Source organism: Anser cygnoides, chromosome 2, assembly GCF_040182565.1.
Source record: "Anser cygnoides isolate HZ-2024a breed goose chromosome 2, Taihu_goose_T2T_genome, whole genome shotgun sequence".
NCBI classification, from domain to species: domain Eukaryota; kingdom Metazoa; phylum Chordata; class Aves; order Anseriformes; family Anatidae; genus Anser; species Anser cygnoides.
The window spans coordinates 163,561,002-163,586,454 of NC_089874.1; the positions used below are offsets into that span (position 1 = coordinate 163,561,002).

A 25,453-nucleotide genomic window follows, 5' to 3' on the forward strand; every position below is an offset into this window, starting at 1 on the left:
AGCGATATAGAACATACGCCTTGCCTGAAAGGAAAGTTTGCTGTTGAGGACCCAAAGTTTTTGTAATATTTACAGAGCCTGAATGCATTTATTTTATGATCTTTGTTTAATGAGCAGGAACAGAATTAGCTTGTATTAATGATTTTAAATACTCTAAACATGTAAGGGGCTATGACATTGTTTGTTGTGGAAAACTGCTAGAGACAGCACAGATCCAAAGGAAATACTCATTTTAATTTAGAGATTCAAATAACAGAAGAATGATCTCAAAGGAACTTCAGAAGGGAGGTCTGAATTGTAGCCTGCTGCTGCTGCAAGCTGCCTCTAAGCTTAGAGACTTATTTTTTGTATTTTGTTTCAAACACTCAAACTTCTGTTATAGGTTAGAAATCTGTATTTGCAGTCTAACTGTATTTACAGTTAATTTGTTAAGTTGTTTTGTTTTAATATTGTCTGTTAGCATAAATAACCTTTCTTTCCTGGTAACAGCAAGCCTCTCTCTTTCAGCCTTTGAAAGTCAAGGTATCTTGAGTTCAGCTTGCTCTTTTCCTCATCATCTGGCTTAGCAATCCTTCTTTGCATTTGTTAGCTTGAGTTTCTGTTTCTCAGAAGTAGTTGATTTGAGTTTTTTAATAGATTCCAGATGAACCCTTCCTAGGGCGTGGCATAGTGGCATTCTTCCTTTCTTACCTGTCCTGGAAAAGCCTCATCCCATGTAATCTGTGATCCCGTTGAGTTCTTTAACAGCCACAGCATACTGGTAGTTCATAATTTGTCGTTATGGTAATGCACTACAGCTTTTCTGCTGCTTTTGTCTGTAATACAGAAGAAGGTTCACCATTTTCAACTTGTTCCAGTGTTAACCACTGTTCTGTCTAGCTTCTATTTTCTGATACTTGTTCCTGTTCTGTTGACTGGATTTAGGAGTATAAGGTGGCACTGGGAGCTTCATTTTGTTGTTGATAGCTCCAAAAGAGAAAGAAGGGGGAAACAAAGATAAAATTAGATGCAAGGAGAAGGCACAGACTTAAGGATGAGTGCCTAAGCTTTTTTTTTTTTGTGTGTGTGTGTGTGATCAGTCTTACCTGGCTGACAAGATATTTTACAAGTTTATGTTAAGAAAAGTAACTTCAGATCTTGACAGGTAAAGTGTCTGACAAAGGTCAGGTGTCATACAACACTAATTAAAATGCTACAATGTGAGCTAAACATTAACTACGAATAAGTAATAAACAAATTTCAAAATAAGTAAATTAAAAAAAAACATTAACTAAGGGCTTTTTCCCTGGGATCCCATAGAAATCTGATTTAGGTCAAATGTATACATCCTTAATGATTTAGGATTTTGAAACAGATGTAGGTATGTCTATTTAACAGGATGACAGGTCACTAGGATGTTAGGGTCGGTATAAGAGGATATAATCTGCTTTGTTCTGTATTTTAAGTGTAAAGTGGTGTATTCCCCAGTAAGGAATGGGGGATTCTGACTTGAGAAGCTGAAACTCGGAAAAGAGTGAAGACTGGGGATAATCCCTCATCATTCCATCATATATGATGCTTTAGAGATGCCTGTGCAAGCACCAACTCCCAATTAATCGTGTATTTTTCCAGTTATTTCCTGCCATGCTTTCTCAGCAAATTGGAAAAAGCTGTACATGTCTTCTGGTGCAGCATGGATCTGGTAGAGGAGATGAAAGAAAGGGTACCTCTGCATCAGCCTGTGTAGTCAGGCTTTAACCTTTCACTGTATTTCTGTTCTTAAACGGTTGTGATCTGAACAGCTTTCTGACAAGGAATCTAAATTCCCTCACCTTCAGACTTTCCTATTGACAGAATACACCACTCTGCAGCGTAGTAATTTTCAGCTAGTTATAGCTGTGTAGGGCTTTCTCGATTCCTTGACAGTAGTGATCGTCAAGGGTGAATTATTTGGAAAATGTGGGCAACTCAGAATGAGCATTTTACAGAAGCAACTTCAATGTCTGGAAAGCTTGCCATGTGGCTCCACACCAGTGGACTTTGCTAGATTTGATTCCCTAAATTAGGTCCAGGAACTGTCCTGATCTCATTAAGATTCTGGTGTGGTTCTGCAGTAATTGCATGAAAGACATGAGAAGTCTAAACCTGTACAAATTTTTATTGTTTTCCTATAGTTGCCGAAGGTGCTTTGTTGCCTTTACTTATTCATGGCAGCAAGATGTTATGGTGCAGCTGCACGAACTATTGAACAGCTGTATCTGGTGGCAACTGTCAGGAGGCTCCAGGTTCTAATAAAACATCCCAGAAATGTTTGGGGTAAGGATGAAATCTTTTTGCTGCAGTGCTGGATCTTACAGTCTTGGCCCGATCACCAAGTTCCTTTTTTTTTATTTTCTAATCCGTAAAGTAAATGGCACTGGTGAAAAACAGAGGCTGATAGCCTGCTCTAGACAGGGCTCTCATGTATTGACTCTAGATCGCTGTTTCTGCATTAGTGGAGTGGTCAGAAAATTCGGCTCTCAAAAAATGTGAGCCTTCCCTGTAGGCCTGTAGGTACTGTTTCAAGAGGATATAGCTTAAGTCGAGGTAAAGAAAAATTAACCATCACAGAAGCCTGATGCCAGCTGGGCGAGACTGGTTCTTAAATTTTGAGTTAGATATTTTCAGAATAACACGGAAAAGAAAGTTTGTCAGGTCCTGCACCTTTGCCGTCTGCTCATAGATCTCTCCTGCCTATACAGGATTGCTTCCCTGAAAAACAAGGCTTGAAGTCTTGCCTCCAATGGATAAAGGTGCTGAATAAGCTCAGTCAGGTATTTCGTGATTCCAAGAGCCCATACTAAGAGCTCCATTCCATACCATTTGAGTTTTGTCATAAGACTGGTTCTAGTCCATTCCTGTTTCTGTCCCTCCTGTTTTTCCCCAGCTTTGAAACAGTTTCTTCTGAGTCCCTTGTCTTAAATCTGAATGCTTGGAATAAACGGGTAACTAATCCCCATTTTAAATCTTGCATGTATACACCTAATTAGAGCTGCATACCACTGATGTTTTCTTTGGCCCAGGACCTCAAATTTCAGGGCCTCAACATATGGGATGCTGTTCTTTGTCTAGTTCCTGTTGTTGACTTCTATAGAAGTTTAACGTGGGTAATTCCCGTGGATTGCTGGTGTATTCCTGCATAGTAGATGAGCAGAAAGAGACCAAATAACTTGGGAAGTAGCAGTCTGAAATAAAATGCATGAGAGTTTTTTCCATACTTCATCAGTACTTGGGAAGACTATCTGTCCACATCGTCTTTATTCCAGGTAAATGGTTCAACTTTTACTATGAATAAGGTAAAATCCTGATTTGTCAGCACTTTCCTGTATGTGCTGTCTCGTGTAGGATCTTGTGGCTATGGTCTTTGTGTGAGACAGCAGAGCAATAGAGCTGTATGTTGCTAACATAGGCATGAGTGCCCTCATTGTTCTAAAACCATGCCTAATCAGAACAGAAGAGTTAATAGTACTGTAGAGGGCTAGTTAACACTTGTGCTTCTAAGGCAATAGTCCTTTAGCTCAACACAAGGGTTGTTGAAATAGCCTGAATTTAAGGTCAGGATTTTTTTTTTCATAAGGGCTAATTCCCTCACTTTTCACTGGCATGTCTGTGGAACGTTACTGCCCGACATGCAAGATGCCTGGCAAGAGAGGCGGGAGAGCAGCTTGACTAAAACGAGACCTCTAAGCCAAACTAAAACACAAAAACATCATACGTAGGCAGTGGAGGCAGAGATATACATCCTGGGATGATTATAATTTACGTCCCTAGGGTGCAGGGAGAGCGGCAGGAAAGCCAGAAACAACAACAAATAAAAATAAGGCTTTCATCAGGTACTCAGGACAACAAGGGAAGATGAAGGAAACTGTACACTTAAGATAAGTGAAACAGGAGACCTGGCTACAACTGACATAAAGAAGTTACTGAGCACTTCAGCCTTCTCTGCCTCAGTCTTCACTAGGAAGTGCTCTAGCCGCACTGCCCAATTCACAGAATCCAAAGTCAGGGACTGGGAAAACGAAGTACTGCCCACTGTAAGAAATCAGGTTTGAGACCATTTAAGGCACCTGGATATGCACAAGTCCATGAGACCTGATGAGATGCATCTGAAGTTGCAAAGCCACTATCATATTTGAAAAGTTGTGGCAGTCTGGTGAAGTTCCCAGTGATTGGAAAATGGGAAGCATAACCCCTATTTTCAAAAAGGGAAAAAAGGAAGACCTGGGGAACTACAGGCCAGTCAGTCTCACCTCTGTGCCAGGCAAGTATCATGGAGCAGATCCTCCTGGAAGCCATGCTGAGGCACGTGGAAAATAAGGAGGTGACTGACAGCCAACATGGCTTCACTAAGGGCAGATTGTGCCTGACAAACTGGTGGCCTTCTGTTACGGGGTTGCAACATTGGTGGATAAGGGAAGAGAGACTGACAACATCTACCCGGACTTGTGCAAAGCATTTGATGCTGTCCCCCATGGTATGCTTGTCTCTAAAATGGAGACACATGGATTTGATGGTTGCACCACCTGGTGGATAAGGAATTGGCTGGATGGTCATGTTCAGAGTTGCGGTCAACAGCTCAATGTCCAGGTGGAGGTCTGTAACAAGTGATGTCTCTCAGTGTCTGTGCTGGGAGCAGCACTATTTAACATCTTTCTTGGTGTTTTGGACAGTAGCATCAAGTGCATGCTCAGCAAGTTTGCAGATGACACTAAGACGTGTGGTGTGGTCGACATGCTAGAGAGAAGGGATGCCATCCAGAGGGACCGTGACAGGCTTGAGAGGTGAGCACGCATGAACTTCATGAATTTCAGTAAGACCAAGTGCAAGATCACGCACCTGGGTTGGGGCAATCTCAAACACGGATACAGATTAGGCGATTAGTGGATAGAGAGCAGCCCTGTGGAGAAGGACTTGAAGGTATTGGTGGACAAAATATTGAAGATGAGCCAGCAATGTGCACTTGCAGCCCAGAAAGCCAACCATATCCTGGGCTGCATCAAAAGAAGCATGACCAGCAGTTCAAGGAAGGTGATTCTCCCCCTCTGCTCTGCTCTCATGAGACCCCACTTGGAGTACTGCATTCAGCTCTGGGATCCCCAGCACAAGGACATAGAAGCATTAGAATGAGTCCAGAGGAGGGCCATGAAGATGATCAAGGGCACCTATCCTAACACCTCTCCTATGAAGACACGCTGAGAGAGTTGGGGTTGTTCAGCTGGCAGAAGAGAAGGCTGCAGAGAGACCTGACAGTGGCCTTCCAGTACCTAAAGGGGGCCTACACAAAAGCTGGAGACAGACTCTTTTATCAGGGAGTGTAGTGACAGGAAAAGGGACAATGGTTTTAAACTAAAAGAGGGTAGATTTAGATTAGATATAAGGAACAAATTCTTTATTCTGAGGGTGTCAAGATATTTAAGCAGGTAGCACAGGGAAGTTGTGGATGCCTCCTTCCTAGAAGCATTCAAGGCCATGTTGGATGGGGCTTTGGGTAGACTGGTCTAACAGAAAGTGCCCCTGCCCATGGGAGGGGGGTTAGAACTAGTTGGTCTTTAAGGTCTCTTCCGACTCAAACCATTCTATGATTCTACTGTTTTAGACTAAAGGGCCCATCTTGTCCAAGGCAGTGAATGACATGCAGGTTTCTAGGCAAAAGTGTAGAGAGGGGCAAGCATGGAATGAATATGGTTCAGAGGCCAACAACTGATAGGTAAGGGTTTTCCTAAATTAGAGGTTGTGTCCATCTATGCACTGCTATCTAAATCCTCAGTTTCTTGGACATAATGCAGCATTGGACTAAGTGAATTTCTCATCCTGTAATTGGTGCAAGTCATGCTGAAATAGTGAAGGGTGGCTTTCAGATGATCATGCGTTGATCCCTTTGTACATGGCTCTGTTTCTCCCACCTTGACCCTCTTCTAGTCAGCTAGGAAGCTGAAGTACTTAACTGTTTCTAGAAAAGGGTCTCTCTGGGCCTGTTCTAGTGAACTTCCTGATGATACTGCTCTGGGTAATTCCACATTTAATAAATCTGGCAAAGTTCTAGCAGAGTTTTGATGCTGTAGGAAGAATGTACTGGTAAAATGAGCTGATACAGGGCAGTAGTCTGTAACTGATTAGCTTTAATTTTTGAGTACTGCAGGGCAGAGCAATGGTGTTCTTATCCCAGTCTGCACTCCGTGGCGTTCGGCAGTCAGTGTCTGCTCTGCAGCAGCCAAGCATTCAAGTATAATGATGTCTGTTCACAGAAACCTGGTCATCTCAGAAATAGCCCTGCATATTATGACAGCACCAAATACAGATGGGAACAAGGCTGTGATGGGATTTTTCAAGTAATCCATGATAATCTTTATCTTCAGTTTGTCTTGCAAGTCAGTGTGTGTTAGCCCTGATTCAGCATCAGATCTTTCCAGTGGTGGGCTGATAAAACCTCGACAGCAGTTCAGCCCACAGATTAACTGCAGCACAGGCAGAGCTGTCTTAGTCCTATACGTCTAACAGCTGGATAGAGCAAGAAAAGCTTAAAACAGAAAATGTAGTTTCATTGTTTACTAATTAGGGAAGATAGGCTTCCAGAGAAAAGCATGTCAAATCCTCAGATTTGTCAGCTATGTTCAGCTGTGTCTCCATCTCTTGATGGTTTGAGATGAGCAATGTTATGTGCCTTCGGAGCTTCTGTAACTACAGGCTGACAAGCACTATGCCCCTGGGGGAGCTGCTGTTAAATGGTTTCTGCTGCTCAAAGCCCTTGCAGTGTTTTTGTTGTACCTTGATGTTATGACCCCTTAAGTAAAACAGGGCCCTTGAGAGTAGTATCAAAATGAAGTTAGCACAGAGAAGATGTACAAAGCTCTTGATCTTGAATGCTGAGATTTACAGATGATTTTCCCAACTTGTTGAAGTTGGACACATAGCATTAAGAATCAGTTTCATGCCTGCTCTTGCATTAACATCTTCATTAAGCTTAAATGTTTTTTTTTCCCTCGTTAGGGAGAGGATAAATCATATGATGTATTGCTATTATTAAGAGTTTCAGTAGGCTAGATAAATATAATCCCCTTCTTTAAAAAAATTCATTTATTCTGATGGGTTTAGTCTGAATAGAGACACAATGTCAAGCTTTTTTTCCTTGAACTGTAAGTGACCAGAACCTATGCATTTCAGATGTCTACAAGTACCTAATCGGCTGATTATTTATGCTTCTTTTTGGGGGGTGGGAGGAGGTGGAGGGGGGAGATGATTGTTGCTGTTGTTTCTTTCAGAGTACTTGGGCTTTACAGGCTTCTGTTGTGCTCCCTTGACTCATGTATTTCTGCATGGAGGCATTGTTTGAGCTATCTTCATAAAAAGACAAAAATCATGTTTTTGATTGCCTTTGTATACCTCACTGTAACTTGGCAAGGGCAAGGACCATCAGAATCGCAGAATCACCTAGGTTGGAAGAGACCTCCAAGATCACCTAGTCCAACCTCTGACCTAACACTAACAAGTCCTCCACTAAACCATATCACTGAGCTCTGCATCTAAATGTCTCTTAAAGACCTCCAGGGATGGTGGCTGAACCACTCCCCTGGGCAGCCCACCCCAATGCCTAACAACCCTTTCGGTAAAGAAGTTCTTCCTAACATCCAACCTAAAATCATCAGGCGTTGGTGCATCGTACTGCTTTACGTAATGGCATATAAGTTGTTTTTTTTTTTTTTCTTTTTCTTCTCCACGGTGCTTTCCAAATCATTTTTCACGTTATAACCTTGACATCCAGAAGCAGCCCGTAAGCACGCGGGCGCACGTGTGTACAGCTCTGGGAAATGGTCACGGCCAACGCGGAGCCTCTCTGGATAAAACAGGGGATCTGCTTCCCTTCGGCTGTCGCAGACGGAGCAGCTCTGGGGCTGGAGGCTGACCGCCACGATTCTCGGTTTCGTTCCGCCGGTTTTAGGGGTGAGGCGCAGCACCACGGGCTGCGGAACGCCGCTACCGGCAGCGCCGCCGCCGCTCTTTCGAAGCCGGCTCCTGCGAACGCCCGGCGCTGAGGCGAGAGCAGCCGGCCCCCCGCCGACCTCTGCCGGGCCCCGCTCCCCGCCGCCCCTGGGCCGTCCGCTCCCCCCGGGCCCTCTCGCGCTGAGCGGCCCGGCCCGAGGGCGGCGCACGGGCGGCCGGGCGGGGCCGCGGCCAGGCGGGGCCGGGGCGGGCGGCGCGGGGCAGGGCGGGAGCAGCGGCGGCCGCGGACTCCGTTTCCCAGGGACGCTCGCGGGGGGCGGCGCGGCCCCGGGCGCAGACCGGGCCCGGGCGGGAGCGGCGGGGCCCGAGCGCGGCGGCCAGGCCCGAGCCGAGGGGCGGCGCGGAGCGGGGGGCGCGGCCCGGCGGCGGTACCGGGGGGTTCCGGGGCTGCGGCGCGGCCCGGCCCTAGCGCAGCGCCCGCCCCGCCGCACATCCGGGCCCTCCCTCGGGCGGCCCCTTCCCGGCGCGGCCGCTCCCGCCCGGGCCCGCCCCTGCGCGCCGAAGCCGATCGCGGCCGAGCCCCGGCGCGGCCCGGCGCGATGCTGCGGTGCATGCCGCCGCTCTGGCGCTGCAACCGGCACGTGGAGGCGCTGGACCGGCGGCACTGCTCGCTGCAGGCCGTGCCCGAGGAGATCTACCGCTACAGCCGCTCGCTGGAGGAGCTGCTGCTGGACGCCAACCAGCTCCGCGAGCTGCCCAAGGTGAGGCCGCGGCCCGCCCGGCCCGGCCCGGCCGAGCGCGCAGCCGCGGGCCTGGCCCCGGCCCTGGCCTCCCTCGGTCCGCGGAGCTCCGGGCGCTGCGCCCGGCCCGGCCCGGCCCGCGCGTCGCCCACCTGCGTCCCCGCCGGGGGCCGGGCGGAGCCCGGGGGCGGCTCGGCCGGTCCCGTTCCGCCGTGCTGCCGGGGGCCCGGGGCTGCGGGCGGGCGGGCGCTGCCCCGGCCCGGCGAGGGTACCCCGCGGCCGACCCCGGCCTGCTCCGCTCCCGGGAGCGGCCTCCGCCGGGGCCGCGCCGCCTCCTGCTCCCCGCTCGCCCCGCAGGGAGCGCGGCCTTCCCCCGTCCGGCGCCGGCCCCCTCCCGGCCCGCTCCGCCGTGCTCCCGGGGGAAGGCGGGCGGGCGCCGCGCCGCCGCTGGCAGCGGGAGCCCCGCGTGGGACGTGCCGGGACGCGGGGCCCTGTGCCGCCGGCCGGTGGGTGCCGGGGAAGCGAGCGAACCCGCCCTGCGAAGGGGCGGCCTGCCAGGGGTCCTGTAAGCCGTGCTGGCTGCTGAGAGGCGCGGTGTGAACGTAAAAGCTCTGCTTTAACCTGTAAACCGTAGCAGGTATCGAAGAAGCATTTTATTCTTACTGTCTGGGACTTAAGCCTTAGCTTGTAACTTCTTCCACTGTTCTGTTTAACCTCAGTGCTCTCCGTGCAGATAATGCTGGTGATAAATGCTTTGTATGTCGCCACACGCCATGCCAGTGTGATTCTTCTGTAGGAGAGGATGGGAGATCCGCTCTGCAGTCAGCTGCGGGCTTGGCCCAGACACCTCTGGCTCCTAAAGGGTTTGCTTTTACAAGACAGAGCCTTTATTTTTTCCTTACAGTACCGTTCAGCCAAAGCAGAAATGATGGTGTTCCTGTTCTGCTGGTTAATCTGAAGCATAGAATACTGCAAACAAGAACTGGAATTTGAACCTGTGCGTGTGCTTGCCTCTCAGGAAGGAGAGCACCTTTAAACATTACTGGGCTATAGGGTGTTATAGAGGAAGTTTTTCCATGTATTCCCTGTCAAAATTGTACAATTTTTAAAAACTATGGAGTATCCTAAGTTGGAAGGGACCCACAAGGATCATGGAGTCCAACTCCTGGCTTCACACAGGAGCACCCAAAAATCAAACCATGTCTGGAGTGTGGCTCAAATGCTTCTTGAACTCCAGTAGGCTTGCTGCTGTGACTGCTTCCCACCATTAGTTAGTGATACCTAACGAACTTTTCAGTTAAAAAAAGTTTTGTGCTGGAAAAAGTATTTCACTGTAGCACGTTTGGATAGGTGCTCATTGGAGTAAATATGGTCTAAGTCACCTTTTCATTAAAAAATTAAGAAAAAATGGTAATTTTTCTTTATTTTAAAGTTTCTTGTTAAACTACTCGTGTTTTTCTTATTTCCATAAAATCTGGGGAAAAAAGAATCTGGAAAAAAAGGACAAACAACCCTTGCTTTTCAGTTATAGCAACACTAGTATGATCCTTCTGTCAGGTTTCTTCCATCATGTATCTGGGGATCATTGTATAATTTAGGTGGGGACTTTCTCAAACTACTGGAAAAATTGTGTTACAGGCAGGTTAGGACTTACAACTGAGTATCAGTCTCTTTTGCAGAGGAGGCTAATTGCAACACATCTGCAATGAACTTGCCGATCCTTGTACTGCGCGACTCCTCCTTATCCCTCTGAGTAGTCAGAGTCTTACTTTGTGTTTACGTAGAAGCAGGTTAGACTTCTACATAAGCTGAAGATAGTGTTTTTTTTTTTTTTTTTTTTATGTTAGCTTTTGAAAAGCATCTTTTGGACAATAAATGCAAATTTTATACTGCCACTTTACTTGGTCAGTGATCAGATAGGTATAATGCTGTCTGTGAAGGCAGGTACTGTGTAGCTGTCCTAACCGCCATCTCCTTCCTGTTGGCACTCAAACTACTTGTACTTGTGAGCACGGTTGTTAAACTCCAGGTGTTAACATCTGGTCTGCTTTGGACCGTCAGAGTTCTTGCTGTGACCTGTCCCGGGATCATGGGTTCCCTTTCTGGTGATTGAGTTGTCCCCGGTTTCTAGAGTTTTCTGGTGAGGGATTATTAGAAAAAGCAATAGGGAAAAGAAAAATAAGATTATATGGTCATGAATGGTGCTTCTGGTCCTCCAGTCTCAAAAGAGGTGTAAAGTCAGAAGGGGTACAGAGAATGGGGAACAGAAGGCTTGATAGGAGGTATGCAACAGCTTTCGCACAAGGTAAAGAAAAGTTTGCGAGGTCTCCTCAGTCTGAAAAAGATAGTGCCGTTCCTCCGTCAGATGGTAGATGTCTGGTCACAAACGGCCTGCAGGGATTGAACAGGGAGCGGCTGACCACTGGTTCTTGCAGCCCAAGGACTGAGGACATTAACTGAAACCAAAAAAGGCTCCGTTCAGAAACAATTTTTCATGCATGTTGTAGTTAAGCTGAAGTGTGGAATTACTTGTCGTATGACATAACAGATGCTCAAAGTTTACATGAGCTCGTGAAAGAGAAGACAACCGAAAATGAATAAATCCAAAGACATCATGTTTGGCTGAGAAGTGGCTTGTGCTGCATATCCTGGGAGAGACCTAGAAGAAGTACTGTTTTGGACTTCATGTAGTCACACTCTTCTGTATCGAATACTGTCTGCAGCGGCTACGGGCTTTCTCCAGTAGTGAGAGCCATCAGCCATCTCTAGCAAAATCTAAATGCCCTCCCCCTCACAAGCAAGGTGAGAGGCAAATGCATGTAGCTGGGGCAATGAGCATAGTACCTCTAAGTGCTGGCCACTCTTGAAAAAAGCAAAGGAGCTGGTGGATGCTGCCGAGATATGCCGTGCCCTGGAGACATGTCAGGAAGAGCGAGCAGAAATAGGTCCTACAGTTTCTCACTTTCCAGCCACCCCTACCACGTTTCCTCCAGCCGGTGACACGGATGGTCAGGTAGTCCAGCTGAAGTTGATGAGGAGGTCTGCGGTTTGGTAGAACGAGGCTGCAAGGTTAGACCCACCTGAGGCATGACCCAGTGTGTCCTCGTGTTTCCTGCAGTGCAGAGCTGCGCTTTTGAGTCCCAGGTGTCGTTCCCTACACACAAATCACATGCAGGAAGGACGTTGTTAAGGGATACTGCTGCTGTGGACTATGTGGTTGTCGACATACATCTAACAGAGGAGTAAGAATCTGCATGTTAGGCGACGTGGATGGCGGATGAAAATTGAAAGTAAATTACCCTTTCACCAGGGAAAGAGAGGACAGCAATGCGTGCTTTGGGCACACATTTTCCTCGGGGACAGCAATCAGAGAGGTCTTCGGTTGGGGTGGGGAAGGTGCTTTCCAGGTGAGAAGCACTTCACAGAAGGATGTTCCTTTTCTGTGAGAGAGACGCGGGGAGGAGGATTGGTGCGTACCATGAAGGAAGACATAGGGAAAGGAAAACGTGCTGGTTTCACAGAGTAGAGCTGCACATGCCTGTTCCTTGGGGGAGCAGTTTTAGAGGAATACCGAGGTGTGTGTACAGGAGGGAGACGAGAGCAGCAAATGGAGATGAGTTAGAAGAATGTGCATGAGAGAGAACACACGGGCTCTAAAGCAAGCGTGACCAGAGCATGCTTGTTTTTAAGGGCTCAGGAAGTTTTCTGGGGAAGGCATCTGTGTGGAGGTGGTTTTCTAAGCAAAAGAATGGGGGGGAGGCTGACTTTTGAAAAGGTCCTTCTGTTTTACAGTTAACAAAGAACTTCCTTTTAAAATGTTTGAATTTATCTGACCCCTCCTCTGTGGGTTTTCTTTCTTACCTCCCCTTACCAGGCCGTTTCTGTCTGACATACTCTTATTTATCTTTATTCCGTTTAATCCGGAGTCCAGAAACGCTGGCAATGTCTTGTTCCTTCTGTGGCATCATTTTCTTGTGTTCCAGAACTTCCCAGGTCCCTTTCCTGCTACTGTTTCGCTTTTGATCTGATTAGATGATCTGTCTGCCTCCTGGCATTTCTTAATGACACCACACTTTCCTGAACTCTTTCTTCCAAGTTGTAGAAGTGAATGCTTGTTTCTTTCCTTTCTGCAGTGCTGAATAGTCATCTGTCTGCTCTTGCTCCTTTTTTATTTGTCCCATGTGGAATCTTTCTTGTTTTGAGTACAGATTTTTCATTATGGTGACTGAACTCTGGTTATTTGAAGTGATAGATTAAATCTATGTTAGGAACATCTGCTGCCTTGTTGCAGGGATTTGCTGCCAGGGTGATACAGCGTGGTTTAATGGAAAGCGGTGAATTTTATTTGATAAGTTCTCTGCGCTCTTCACTGGGGTGCCTGAATTCTAGAGGACAACGTGCCTTGCTCCATGCTGACCTATTCCCTGCCTCGCTTGCATAAAGTGATTTCTGCAGGACTGTGAGTGTGTAGCACATCACAGCAGCAGGATGAAGTCCTTCAGCTAGGGACGTGGTTTTCAAGAATGCAGCTTGCTAGATCACTGGATTAGAGCTACAAGAGGCACCTGACTCGCACAGTCCACTGTGAGAGCAGTTCAGAGGTGCAGGTCTCACCAGAAAGGAAAGAAGGTAGTCTGGCATTCAGTGGAGGACAGAGCAGATCGTAGTCAGAAGGGATCCAGACTCTTGGTGTGTTTTCTGGGGAGTGCTTGGGTTGGACTATGGGAAGGCAAAAGGGAGATGTCGGAAGAAACCTGGGTGGAGCAGAGATTGTAGGACCTGGTGTGTGTGGGAGGAGGAGAAGGTGGAGCTGAGCAGGGACTGAAAATAGTGAGCAAGTTGATGTGGAGCGGGGAGGAGACATCCAATCGGTGTCAGCAGCAGTGCGCTGGAGACCTTTTGCTGGAAGGATACCTGGCAGGGAGTGAAGTGAGTTCGGGTGGGGCAGGCTGAAGGATCATACAAAGAGTGGGGAAAAAAAGGAGGAAATAATAGAGCTAGATTTGATACCGAGTTTTTGAATAGTGATGGTGCTGAAGAGGCAAGCCCTTAGGAATGTCTAATTGAGGGGGTGCAGTTCTGTTCCTTCGCTTTTTCCTTACCCAAACTCCCATGATAAAGTGGGTCCCGTGCAGAAGACTGCCCGCCCCCAGCTGTCCAGCGAGGTGTTTTCATCTTGCACTGAAAAATAAAGGAGATGGATGCCTGGCTAGAACTCCCAAGGAGAGAAGGGAGGCCTTGTAGGTCTGCTGCAGATTCCTTCCTGTTCTGGCTTGTTGCTATTTGCATCATGGCAAGGCAACTTCGAAGCTGGTAGAAGCACTCCGGGTTCCAGCGGTTCCTCCTGTTCGGCTGCAGTTAGCCCGGGGCAGCAGCATCCGTGTCCTTTGTCCCAGGCCTGGGATCCTGCTGCTCTGAGCAGGGTGAAACCCGAGAGTGGTATTTGTCACTTTCCCAAGACAAGGTGGGGCGTTGCAAGCCTAATTAAGAGCAGCTTTTAATTTCCTGGCATCTGGGGCTTGCGAGGAGGATCTCGGCTTTTATTTACTTCCACGGAGGAGTGAAGCTGTTCCTTTTAATCTCTGCATGCTAATAGCCCTTCCCTGAGAAAGTCGGGGAGCCGTGAATCATCAGTGACTGGCCTCCTCAGTGTTTCACCCTGCCATAACGAGACTGAGCATGCTTCGGTGCCCAGCGAGGGCTGAATGTGCGCTGGGCACCTTCTCTTTTCCTGCATGTGAATTCTCTGCATCACAGGCTTTGTCAAAACGGCAAGCTGCATTTGCTTAACAAAACTAGCCAAGAAACTGGTTTCACTTGATTGTTGTGAGACCTGTGCACAGAGTTGGCATGCTCCTCAGTGCCTTTCAGGAGCCATATGAGTTAATGTGTACAAATGGATGTGGTTTTATTTTTCCAAAAGCCAGATATTCTGGATGTGCTGCTGTCCAGAAGTTGAAATACTGCAGCCTATTTCACCCTTATCCTTCTCTCTCTGTACAGTAACCTTCTGTCTTGCAAATCCTGGATGGTGACTAGGGGCGTAAGGACTCGTGCTGGAGTGGTAATAGCTGAGAATAAGCTCAGTTATGGAAAAAAAAAGCCAATACAACTCTTGGACATGCAAACAAGAGAACAGGAAAGAGGAAGAAGGAAGTAATTTTATGTTCTAGGGCCTACAAATAAGAATTGACCATTAATAGTCATTTCTCAGTGAGCTCCAAGGTGTGTGGTCGGCTTTGCTTTTTGCACAGTGTATAGGTGTGTTGCCCTGTGTGGATCTCGAAAGGAGCTTAGTTCAAAGGAGTGTAACAGTGAGGTAAAAAGGCGTACTGGGAGATGAGGTTCAGTATAACAAAGGATTCATGAGGGTTTTGGTGCTGTGGCCTAAACGGTGCTGCTTCTTACCAAATCTTCCCTTTCGTTGGTTTTGTGCAATGAAGTGAATCAATGAATCAATGGAAATACCTGCTCAGTCTCTCTTTTGGGTTCAGCTCATCTTAGTATTGTGTAAACTTCTAGATATGTCTCAGTATAATGTCAATAATGTCTTCCATACCTTTGGGTACGTCGGCTGCATTTGCACCTTTGAGATTTTTCTTATTCCTCAGTGACAACTCCTAGCATAGGTTCACCTTCCCCTGCTCCTGTTCCAGGCCTCTAAAGAATAAATACAGCATCACAGTGGCCCTGCGGATCATTTGATCGTTACCTGATCTGCTTGCATGTAAGATCTCTCTTTATTCCCTTTGACTATTTTCTGAGCACCTGCCAGGAATAATTTCGGGGGTGTCTCACTGATGCTTAGGGCTAAAGGCAGGACTAGGTGAACCTCTTTAGGTCCATGAAATTCCTGAATTTCATGGAATCACAGAATGGATGAGGTTGGAGGGGACCTCTGGAGGTCATCTGGTCCATTCCCCCTGCTCAGTCAGGGTCACCTAGACCACATTGTCCAGGACCATGTCCGGGTGGGTTTTGAAGATCTCCACGGGGCGAGACTCCACAGCCTCTCTGGGCAGCCTGTGCCAGTGCTCTGTCACCTGCACAACAAACTGTTTCTTGACAATCAGAGGGAATCTCTTGCGTTCCAGTTTGTGCCCGTTGTCTCTTGTGCTGGCAACCGGGCACCGCTGACAAGAGCATGGCTCCATCCTCTTTGCACCCTTCCTTCAGGTGCTTCTAGACATTGGTAAGATTCCCCTGAGCCTCCTCTTCTCCAGAGGGGGCTGAGGCTCAACAGTCTCAGCTCTCTCAGGCTCTCCTCACTTGAGAGGTGCTGCAGGCCCTTCCTCGTATTTGTAGGCCTTTGCTGGACTCTCTCCAGTATGCCCATTTCTCTCTTGTACCGGGAAGCCCAGAACTGGACCCAGCCCTCCAGATGTGACCTCACCAGTGCTGAGCATAGGGGCAGGATCACCTTCCTTGACCTGCTGGCCATGCTTTGCCTAATGCAGCCAAGGATACCCTTAGTCTCTTAGTGACAAGGGCACGCTGCTGGCTCCAGGGTCTTTTCTGCCAAGCTGCTTTCCAGGCGGGTGGCCCCCAGCACGCCCTGGTGCCCGGGGTTCTTCCTCCCCGGGCATAGGACTTGGGCCTTTTGAGATCCTTGTCAGCCCATTTCTCCAGCCTGTCAAGGTCCTTCTGGGTGGCTGCACAGTCCTGTGGTGTGTCCACCACTCCTCCCAGTTTCATGCCAGCTTACTGAGGGTGCATTCTGTCCCACTGTCCAGATCATTAATGAAGCTGTTAAATAGGACTGGACTCACTATTAACCACTGGGGTACTCTTGAGCCTTACAGGCCTCCAACTAGACTTTGCACCACTGACCACCTTCTGAGCCCGGCCGTTCAGTTCAGCCAGTTATCGATCCACCTCGCTGTCTGCTCATCCAGCCCGTACATCAGCAGCATTTCCCTGAGGGAGTTTTGGGCACGATGCTCCCCCTGCCATCCATCCGGCCGGTCATTTCATTGTAGAAGCTTATCAGGTTGGTCAGGTGTGACTTCCCCTTGGTGAATCCTTGCTGACCACTCCTGTTGATTTTCTTCTCTTTCACGTGCGTGGAAATAGTTTCTGGGATGAACTGCTCCATCACCTTTCCAGGGATCGAGGTGAGGCTGACCAGCCTGTAGTTCTTTAGGTTGTCCTCCTTGCCCTTCTTGAAGATAGGAGTGGCATTTGCTTTCCTCCAGTCTTTGGGCACTTGATTTCATAACATTGCTTCACTGTCTGCCTGACAGATACTTGAATGAGGCAGGGCACAGTGATGAAAGATTGTGGTGGATCGTAAGACATGGTGTGTGCTGTGGCAGAGGGATGTGGTGGCCTGCAGAGCTCTTGCATTGCAAGGTCCGTTGTGGCTTCAGACTCCGCCTTCTTCCATTTCTAGCTCAAGGTATTTAATGCGGTGTGTCTGAGCTGATCCCCAGAGAGCTACTTTGGCACCTTCCGATTTGTGCTCTTCCTGTTCAGAGGAATTATTTTTGTCTTTTGTGTCTGAGAATCTCCTGCAGTCTCCTTCCACACAGGGACATTTAACTCTTCTTAAAAACATTTTCAGTCCACCAAATGCACTTCTGTGAACACCAAGATTAGAATTCGCTATACTCTGAATACCCAGCTCTGTACCAATTCATAAACTCGATGTTTTCTGCCTTGTCTCAGTTTCTCGGTTTCAGGATTAGAGTTTATTTGTGGTTTTGTTTGTTTTCTCTGGCTTTTTTTTTGGTTGTTTTTGTTGTTTTTTTATCGTGCATCTCAAAGTCACTAGCAGTGCTGGAGATGTCTGTTGTGTAAATGTATAGGGCAATATGATTTCTGCCTCAAGAAAATACATTCCCACTTGAAACAATTGGAACAGGTAACTGTCTAACTCTTGACATTGTTCTCCTTTGCTAACATTTGTGGCGTTACGGGTAAGTAATTTTGTTCTTTTCTCGTTATAATTGCTACCTGACCTTTCTTTGGTCAGAAGATGGTTTAGAAGAAGAGAACTAGGTGGGTGCATCGGGTCCCTTTGTAAGCCTGGAGTGGTGGAGACTGGAAAAGGCCATTCCTGAGAGGCTGGCATTCTGGGACAGGAGTGTGTAGGAACAGATAAAAGGTAGAATTGGTAAGAAAAGGGACAGGTCTTTGGATAGTACTTGGGGTGTGTTGTTTTGCTGCTTCATCTGTCGCCAGAGTCCTGTCCCATGAAGTGATCTCGGTAGATCTTTCCAGATGAATGTTTCTGCAGGATTTCAGTGGGAGATGTCACTGGGTAATCAGGGTGTGTTGGTGGCACTCTTCCAGCCCGCCCGTACAGGACTCAGGGTAGAGGCTGCTTGTGCTCTGGTTTCAGCAGGGCCCGTCTGCTTAAGGTTTGTATGGTGTTGCTTCTTCCTTTGAGATGCACTCTAAGACCGTGAATTGCTGCAGTCAGTGAAAACCCCCACAGCTCTGCAAGAGCAAAGTGTTAATTGTGGTGATCTAAGTCTGGCTTGGGGATTTCCTTTCTGCAGCCCTGAATTAGTTTGTCATTTCATTTGGACCAGAGATTTCACTTTGCTTCTGCATTAAATGCTTGGGCATTCTTGGTGTTTGCAGTCGAACAGTTGCTGCATTCTACCCCTGAGGGGGCTGCATTCCTCAGTCCCCGATTAAATGCCTGGGATGAAGCAGCTGGTGCGCCTTTGGCTCAGAGACAGCTTGCTTTGTCTTAGCTGGAATGTGTCCCTGATGCTTAAGTACTTTTATATATTTGAAATGCATTCCTCAGGGCCTGATATGTGGGGTTAAATAGTCGGAAATCCGGCCAGTCTGCATTACGGAGGGCTGCGTCCTGCAGCCAGGGAGCAGCCTGCCTGTGCGTAGGTCTCCTCTCCAGCTCTGGTATGTGCGGGGGCACGCGGAGCCGCTGCGTGCTGTCCTGTCCTGTGAGCCAGGAGGAGCCAGGCCCCTGTGCATGGGTCTCCCCAGCTGCACACCAGTGTCTCCATGTTGTGTTCTGCCTGGGGTGGGAGGGTGGGGAACGGCCCCATGTCATGTATGGGGGGGGCTGGAGGACAGCCCGTTGCCGTCCTTGCTGAAGCCCTAGGGAACGGTGACCTCTCCGTGGGGGTCTGGCTGCAAATGCGAGCCTGGCCAAAGGCTCGTGTGGCTGGTGTTTGGCTGTTGCAGAGGATCAGCTGCTTCTCCTTGGGACTCTGCTGGGTGGCTGCCTTTTGGGTGTTTGTGATTATGTGCTTGTGGTCAGAAGAGGCTAAAGCTAGTTTAGCGCAAGAGTGGAGAATGGAACACCGCTATAATTGGAGTTGGCTATTTGGGATCCCTTGTTTGGGATGGCAGATGGATGCATATCCACTGCCTGTAGTCTTGTCACATGCTAGCTCAGGTAAGTCCGACAGAGTAACCTGGCAACGGGCACAGGGATCTCTGAGGAATGTCCTGGCGTGAGGGTACACCTGAATGGTGGTACTGCTGCCTTTCTCTTGGCATCAGGGCTTCCCTATAAGGCTGGGGTGCGGCCTCTCCACTGAAGCTCCAAACTGCGGGTGTTCTGATCTCTCAGTGGAGATGATCATTTTTTTGACCTCTGCTACTGTTAAGTCCATAAACCTCACTATATTTCAGATGGGAATGATTCTTTTTCTTGCTTCAAGCTTGGATCATTTCCCTCAGGATAGGGAAAGGTCTGTCTAGAATTTACTGCTCTGGTGGTGAATCTTAGTGCTGTCTGGTGGTGCTTGGGTCTTCTCAAGTGGACTGACTCCTGCTCTGCCGAGAGAGCTGCACAGTCCTGGGACTGACGTCCTGCCTGCATTGTTCGGCTATGGGATAGAAGTCTTTCTGGTTCTTTGGCCTCACCTGTAAGGAGCTGGCTTTCAGCACAGTGATTTGGTAGGACTGAGTTTAACCTTAAAGCCGAGCAACTCTGAAGTGCTTTGCTTTGTAGTTTTTTTTGCTCCCAGCTCTCCTTGAATCTCTCCCATACAGCTGGCTTCCCCAAAGGCAATCCCACTGGTACGGTCATCAAAGACCATCTCTTTCTTTTATCACAGACGTAAGAGGAGGAACCCCAGTTCTGTTAACACTTCTACTGCTAGATCTGACACGTGCTCCAGCGTACTGCCACCTTGGCAGTGGAGCGCACAACAGTCTCTTGCTGCCTCCATAAGCAATGCTTTAGATGGAAAGCCCATGTTAACCAGGACAATGTGAATGAAGCGTAAGGCTCAAATATGCGGCCTGGTATTGCTGTGAAAATTTTGAGGAGCTGCTCAAGCTGCTGTATTTCACTGATGACACCTCCTGCCTGTGGTGGCTGAGTCCTCTGTGTTTGTTCTGGTTGGAGATGAACACAGAATGTTGCTGCATGGTCCTGTGACCCCAGCCCATGGTAGCGCTGAAAGCATGGGAAACCAGGCCCTGGTCTTGCTCATGAATCACCAGGAGCATCGCAATTATTTTCCTGCTACACAGTCAATCCTGCCTTTAATTAAACATGTGCTGTCCTGCTGAAGGCAGTGGGACTGTACCAGCAGGGTTTGACAGCTGGACTTGAAATTCTCCTAAGAATAATGAGATCATAGAATCATGGAATGGTTTTGGTTAGAAGAGACCTTAAAGATCATCTAATCCTAACCCCCCTGTCATGGGCAGTGACACTTCCCACTAGACCAGGTTGCTCAAAGCCCCATCCAACAGGGGCTTGAGCACTTATAGAGATGGGGCATCCACAACTTCCCTGGGCAACTTGTTCCACTGCCTCAACAGCCTCTGAGTGAAGAATCTCTTCCTTATATCTAATGTAAACCTACCCTCTTCTAGTTTAAAGCCATTATTCCTTGTCCTGTCGCTCCACTCCCTGACAAAGAGTTCCTCCCCAGCTTTCCTGTAGCCCCCTTTAGGTATTAGAAGGTTGTTATAAGGTCTTCTCCAGGCTGAACAACCCCAGCTCCCTCAGCCTGCCTTTGTAAGAGAGGTGCTCCAGCCCCTTGATCATCTTTGTGGCCCTCCTCTGGACTCATTCTAATACTTCTGTGTCCTTCTTATGCTGGGGGTCCCAGCACTGAACACAGTACTCTAGGTGAGGTCTCATGAGAGCAGAGTAGCAGGAAGAATCACTTCCCTCGACCTGCTTTTGATGTAGCCCAGGACATGGTTGGTTTTCTGGGCTGTGAGCGCACATTGCTGGCTCATGTCGAGCTTCTCATCCACCAGCACCCCCAGGTCCTTCTCCTCAGGGCTGCTCTCAATCCATTCTTCACCCGGCCAGTATTTGTGCTTGGGATTGCCCTGGCCCAGACGCAGGACCTTGCACTTGGCCTTGTTGAACCTCATGAGGTTTGCACAGGTCCACCTCTCGAGCCTGTGAAGGTTCTGGATGACATTCCTTCCCTCCAGGAGGGGAAACCCCACAGCGCAGCAGAGTTACTCAGGCACCCTTGGTTTGCTCACTCCTTGCAGCAAAATCACCCAACCCAAACACCTCTCTGGCTCTGGGCCTTTGCGTCTGAGGCAGCCTGTGGGTCCCAGGTTGTTTTTGAGGAAACAGGGAGATGTTTGAGACTTGCAGTTTGGCTGGCTGAACTTAGGAACACCCAAATAGTTTTGACTGCAGAAGCAAGAAGGTTTTGTGCAATTCTGGTGTGAACGCCATGTTTACAGTGTAGACCCAGTTCCTCTAGATATGGAAGTCTCCAGATATATAAGTTGTCACTGCCTTATTTCAAAAACATTGGCCTGTGTGTCACATCATTGTGGCTCTGTGGCTGTATAAGTTGGGTGTCTGACTCCTCTTCCTCTGGCATGCACCTGGCTCCCCCTAAGTGCTGCTGAGCTTGAGAAATGCTGAATCTTTATAAAGCATTTTGTTGAAGTCTGCTTAAAGCACGCTTGGCTGAGGAGGCAAATGTCCCTGCAAGCTGGTAGCTCTTGACAGCCACCTCCTGTCTGCTGTGTGCAGGAGGGGTCCTGGCACTGAGGCAGCCCCCGCGAGCAGCCTGCTGCTTCTTGTGAGAAAATGGGGGAGGAGCTGGGACATGGCATCGCCCTCTTCCCTCCGCTCCTGGCCACCGTGGGGATGGCTCTCCTACAGGAGCGTGAGGCTGGCCATCAGAGAGCAGCAAGGTGACACCGGGGAACAAAGGCGCCTGTGTCCTGGTCCCCATCCCCAGGCAGTAGGCACAGTGCCCTTGGCAGGACTGATGTTTGGGTTGTGAAACGGAAGAACCGTGTCTGTGCAGACATGTGGACGGCTTCATGCCTGTCTCTATGTTAGCGTCAGTATGGGGAGTGCAAAGGGGGTCTCCTTGCATTAGCAGCAGTTGAGTGGAGAGCTGGGGTTCTGCCTCAGAGAGGCCAGAAGCTCTTTCTTCTATACCCTCAAGAAGACAAAGGTTCAGAAAAGAGATAAGAAACCAACTCAGGCATCAGGCAGACCTGGAAGGGGGGAACAGACTGCATCAGAAGTAGTGGGTATTTTCATCATCCCTTGGGTGCTTCAGCACCAAAGACGTTTTCTCTGCTTTCTTGGCTGTGAAAATGTATCTTTCTGCATGTGGGATGGGAGGTGTGGGGCATACAGGCTCATTTTTCCATCATATGAGTCGTGGGTAGGCACAGGGCTCTGGCCTTGGCTGCAGTAACTCTGGGCTTGCAAGTGCTGCAGGCCGAATCATAGAATCTTTATGGTTGGAAAAGACCTCCAAGAACATCTAGTGCAACTGTCCCCCTACCACCAATGTCACCCACTAAACCCTGTCCCTAAGCACCATGCCCAGCCTTTCCTTGAACACCCCCAGGGACGGTGACTCCACCACCTCCCTGGGCAACCCGTCCCAATGCCTGACTACTCTTTCTGAGAAGAAATTTCTCCTAATTTCCAACCTAAACCTCCCCTGGCACAACTTGAGGCCATTCCCTCTAGGCCTATCGCTGGTTATCTGCAAGAAGAGGCTGAGTCCCAGCTCCCCACCCCTCCCTTTCAGGCAGTTGCAGAGAGCAATAAGGTCTCCCCTGAGCCTCCTCTTCTCCAGACCAAACAACCCCAGTTCCCTCAGTCGCTCCTCACAGGACTTGTGTTCCAGGCCCTTCACCAGCTTCGTAGCCCTCCTCTGGACACGCTCCAGGGCCTCGATGTCCTTCTCGTAGTGAGGCGCCCAAAGCTGAACCCAGCACTTGAGGTGCGGCCTCATCAGAGCTGAGTACAGGGAAACAATCACCTCCCTGGTCCTGCTGGCTACACTGTTCCTGATACGAGCCAGGATGCCGTTGGCCTCCTTGGCCACCTGGGCACACTGCTGGCTTGTGTTCAGGCGAGCATCAACCAGCACCCCCAGGTCCTTTTCCTCTGCACAGCTTTCCAGCCACTCTGCCCCAAGCCTGTAGTGTTGCATGGGGTTGGTGTGACCAAAGTGCAGGAATCCGTACTTAGCCACGTTGAACCTCATCCCACTGGCCTCTGCCCATTGATCCTACCTGTCCAGGTCCCTCTGCAGGGCCTTCCTACCCTCCGGCAGATTGACACATGCACCCAACTTGGTGTCATCTGCAAACTTAGTGAGGATGCACTCAGTCACCCTCTGTGGCAGGCATTGCCAGTCAGCACAAGGTGCGTGGTGGTTTTGGATGCGTCTCTGTCCCTGGCCCTGCCACTTATTACCGCGCTGCCTTGGTCGTTCCTGTACTGAAACCCTTCCTGCCGAAGCAGGGGGCCAGTTCCCCTGTGCCTCTCCTGCACAGGCAGCTGTGGTGGCAGGGGTCACCCAGCACTGCATGTGTGCAGGAGAGGGGGCTGTCCCCCCGCCAAGCGGGGCTGGCTCTTCGGCCATTAATCCTGTTTGGGGAATGGTTGGCTTTCCAGGTCTGTCCTCAGGATTTTGTTTCTGGGAAATGGCATAGCTGAGTGGTATTTCAAAGGGTTTGTTCTGATCCCTTCACTCGTTGTCCTTTCTCCTTTTTTCATTTTCCACCTCTTGATCTGACTAAGTGAGCAGAGAAAGGAGGCATGGCTCTGCTAAGCGTTGCATTTCAGCAGAAGCGAAGTCCTTGGGGGTGGCATCCAAATTCCCAGCATCACTATCTGAATACTGTGGTTCTCCAAGCTAACCCAGTAGCTCCATTAACCTTTTGTTCACGTCCTGGGGCTTTGCCACAGCCTCAGTAGTAATGCTGGGAGCTTTGTGGATATGAAAGTAGACAGAGGCAGGATTAAGTTCAGAAGAGTAAGCCATTTCAGCAAACTGAAGAAATGCAACTTAGGTGGAGGTATGCTAATTGCAGAGAGGAGGAAGGAGCCTCAGACATTTTCTAGGACCTCTTGTAGACAAGCAATAGTTTATAAGGGCTTTTTAGGATTTTGCTGTGTATATATGTGTTGTGTGCAACTTTGCATGTACTTGATGGTTGTGTTGCCATTCAGAGGGACCATGACAGCTAGAAAAATGGGCCGACAGGAGTCTCATGCAGTTCAACAAAGGGAAATGCCAAGTTCTGCACCCAGGGAGGAATAATCTCACACACCATTACAGTCAAGGAAATGACCACCAAAAGAAGCTTTGCGGAAATACCAGGGGGTCCTGATGGGCAAGAAGTTGATCCCCAGATAGGAAGAGCATTGACAGCAGGTCACTAGAGGTGGTCCTTGTGCTCTGCTCAGCACTGGTGAAAGCATATCTGGAGGATATGAGTGGGTCTCCCCAGTGCAGAAAACACATGGATGGACAAGGTTGTGTCCACTGTAGGGCCACAAAGATGGTTAAGGTTAAAGGACTGGAGCATCTGTGATACAGGGAGAAGCTGAGAGAATTGGGACTGTTCATCCTGGAGAAGAGAAGGCCGAGAGGAAATTTACAAATGTATATAACCTGTCAGGGAGTAAAGAAGATGGAGCTAGACTTCTCAGTAGTGTCCAGTGACAGGAAAAAGATGTGATGGGTGAAGAGTGAAATAGAGGAAATTCAGTTTAAATGGAATGAAACACATTTTTTTTCTCTTTTAACTGAAAACATTGTTGAATACTGAAACATGTTGCCCAGTGAGTTTGCAAACTGGCCATCCTTGGAGATGTTCAAAACCCAACTGGACACAGCCCTGGGAAACCTTCTGTAGCTGACCCTGCCTTGGGCAAGGGTCAGATAAGCTGATCTTGAGAGATCCCTTCCAACTGCAACCATTCTGTGATTCTGCTGGACCTGCCCCAGCGATGCAAATTGCCTTTTCGAGAGAACTACTGTGTTTGAAAATCTGCATCCTTCACTTACTGACCTTGCTGTGTGCTCTTTCGCAGTTTGGCAGACACTGGCTGTCTAGAAGCTTACTGTGCTGTCTAATTTTTCTGGAAGCTCTATGCTAGTATCCCTAGGCAGTGGGATGTCTGCCTCTAGCTGATTGATAGAGGTTGTGTGTGAAGGTAGGGGTGACTAGCTCCATTCCTTCTCTTGTAGAACAGGAGAAGGCTGAGGCAGCTAGTCTTGGAGTTGGATGGTCAGTGTTCCTCAAGTGTTGGAGGGAAATAGGGGACCATCAAACTTCTCTCTCAGGATTTAGGCATCTCCCTCTCTTCATTTTGGTCAGCACCACCTCTAGTCCCACCCACCGGCATTGCTAGGAAGCAGTCATGATACATGAAGGATGTGAGACTGAAAGCTCATTTCTAAATCAGGTTAGTATTTACTCCTTCCTATGTTCACTCTGCTTTTCTAAGCAAGAGCACAGCATTGACCAAAGCAGGAGCCACAGGCTAACCAGGCTCATAAATTACGTGGAGGCAC

At 48.8% G+C, this 25,453-nt stretch overlaps 1 protein-coding gene across 50 annotated transcripts in view; it reads left to right on the top strand.

The window, feature by feature from the left end:
• Positions 1 to 8,316: 8,316 nt before the first annotated feature.
• Positions 8,317 to 25,453, top strand: part of SCRIB (scribble planar cell polarity protein) — a 121,192-nt gene continuing 104,055 nt past the window's right edge. For 16 of the 50 annotated variants that reach the window (XM_066990945.1, XM_066990953.1, XM_066990954.1 and 13 more), the window contains exon 1: positions 8,320 to 8,717. In XM_066990945.1, coding sequence (XP_066847046.1) covers positions 8,556 to 8,717 — 162 coding nt within the window. In that variant the 5' untranslated portion in view covers positions 8,320 to 8,555. Of the gene's footprint in view, positions 8,718 to 25,453 lie in introns of all 50 variants that reach the window. The other 34 variants (XM_066990951.1, XM_066990966.1, XM_066990963.1 and 31 more) reach the window with 5 other exon arrangements.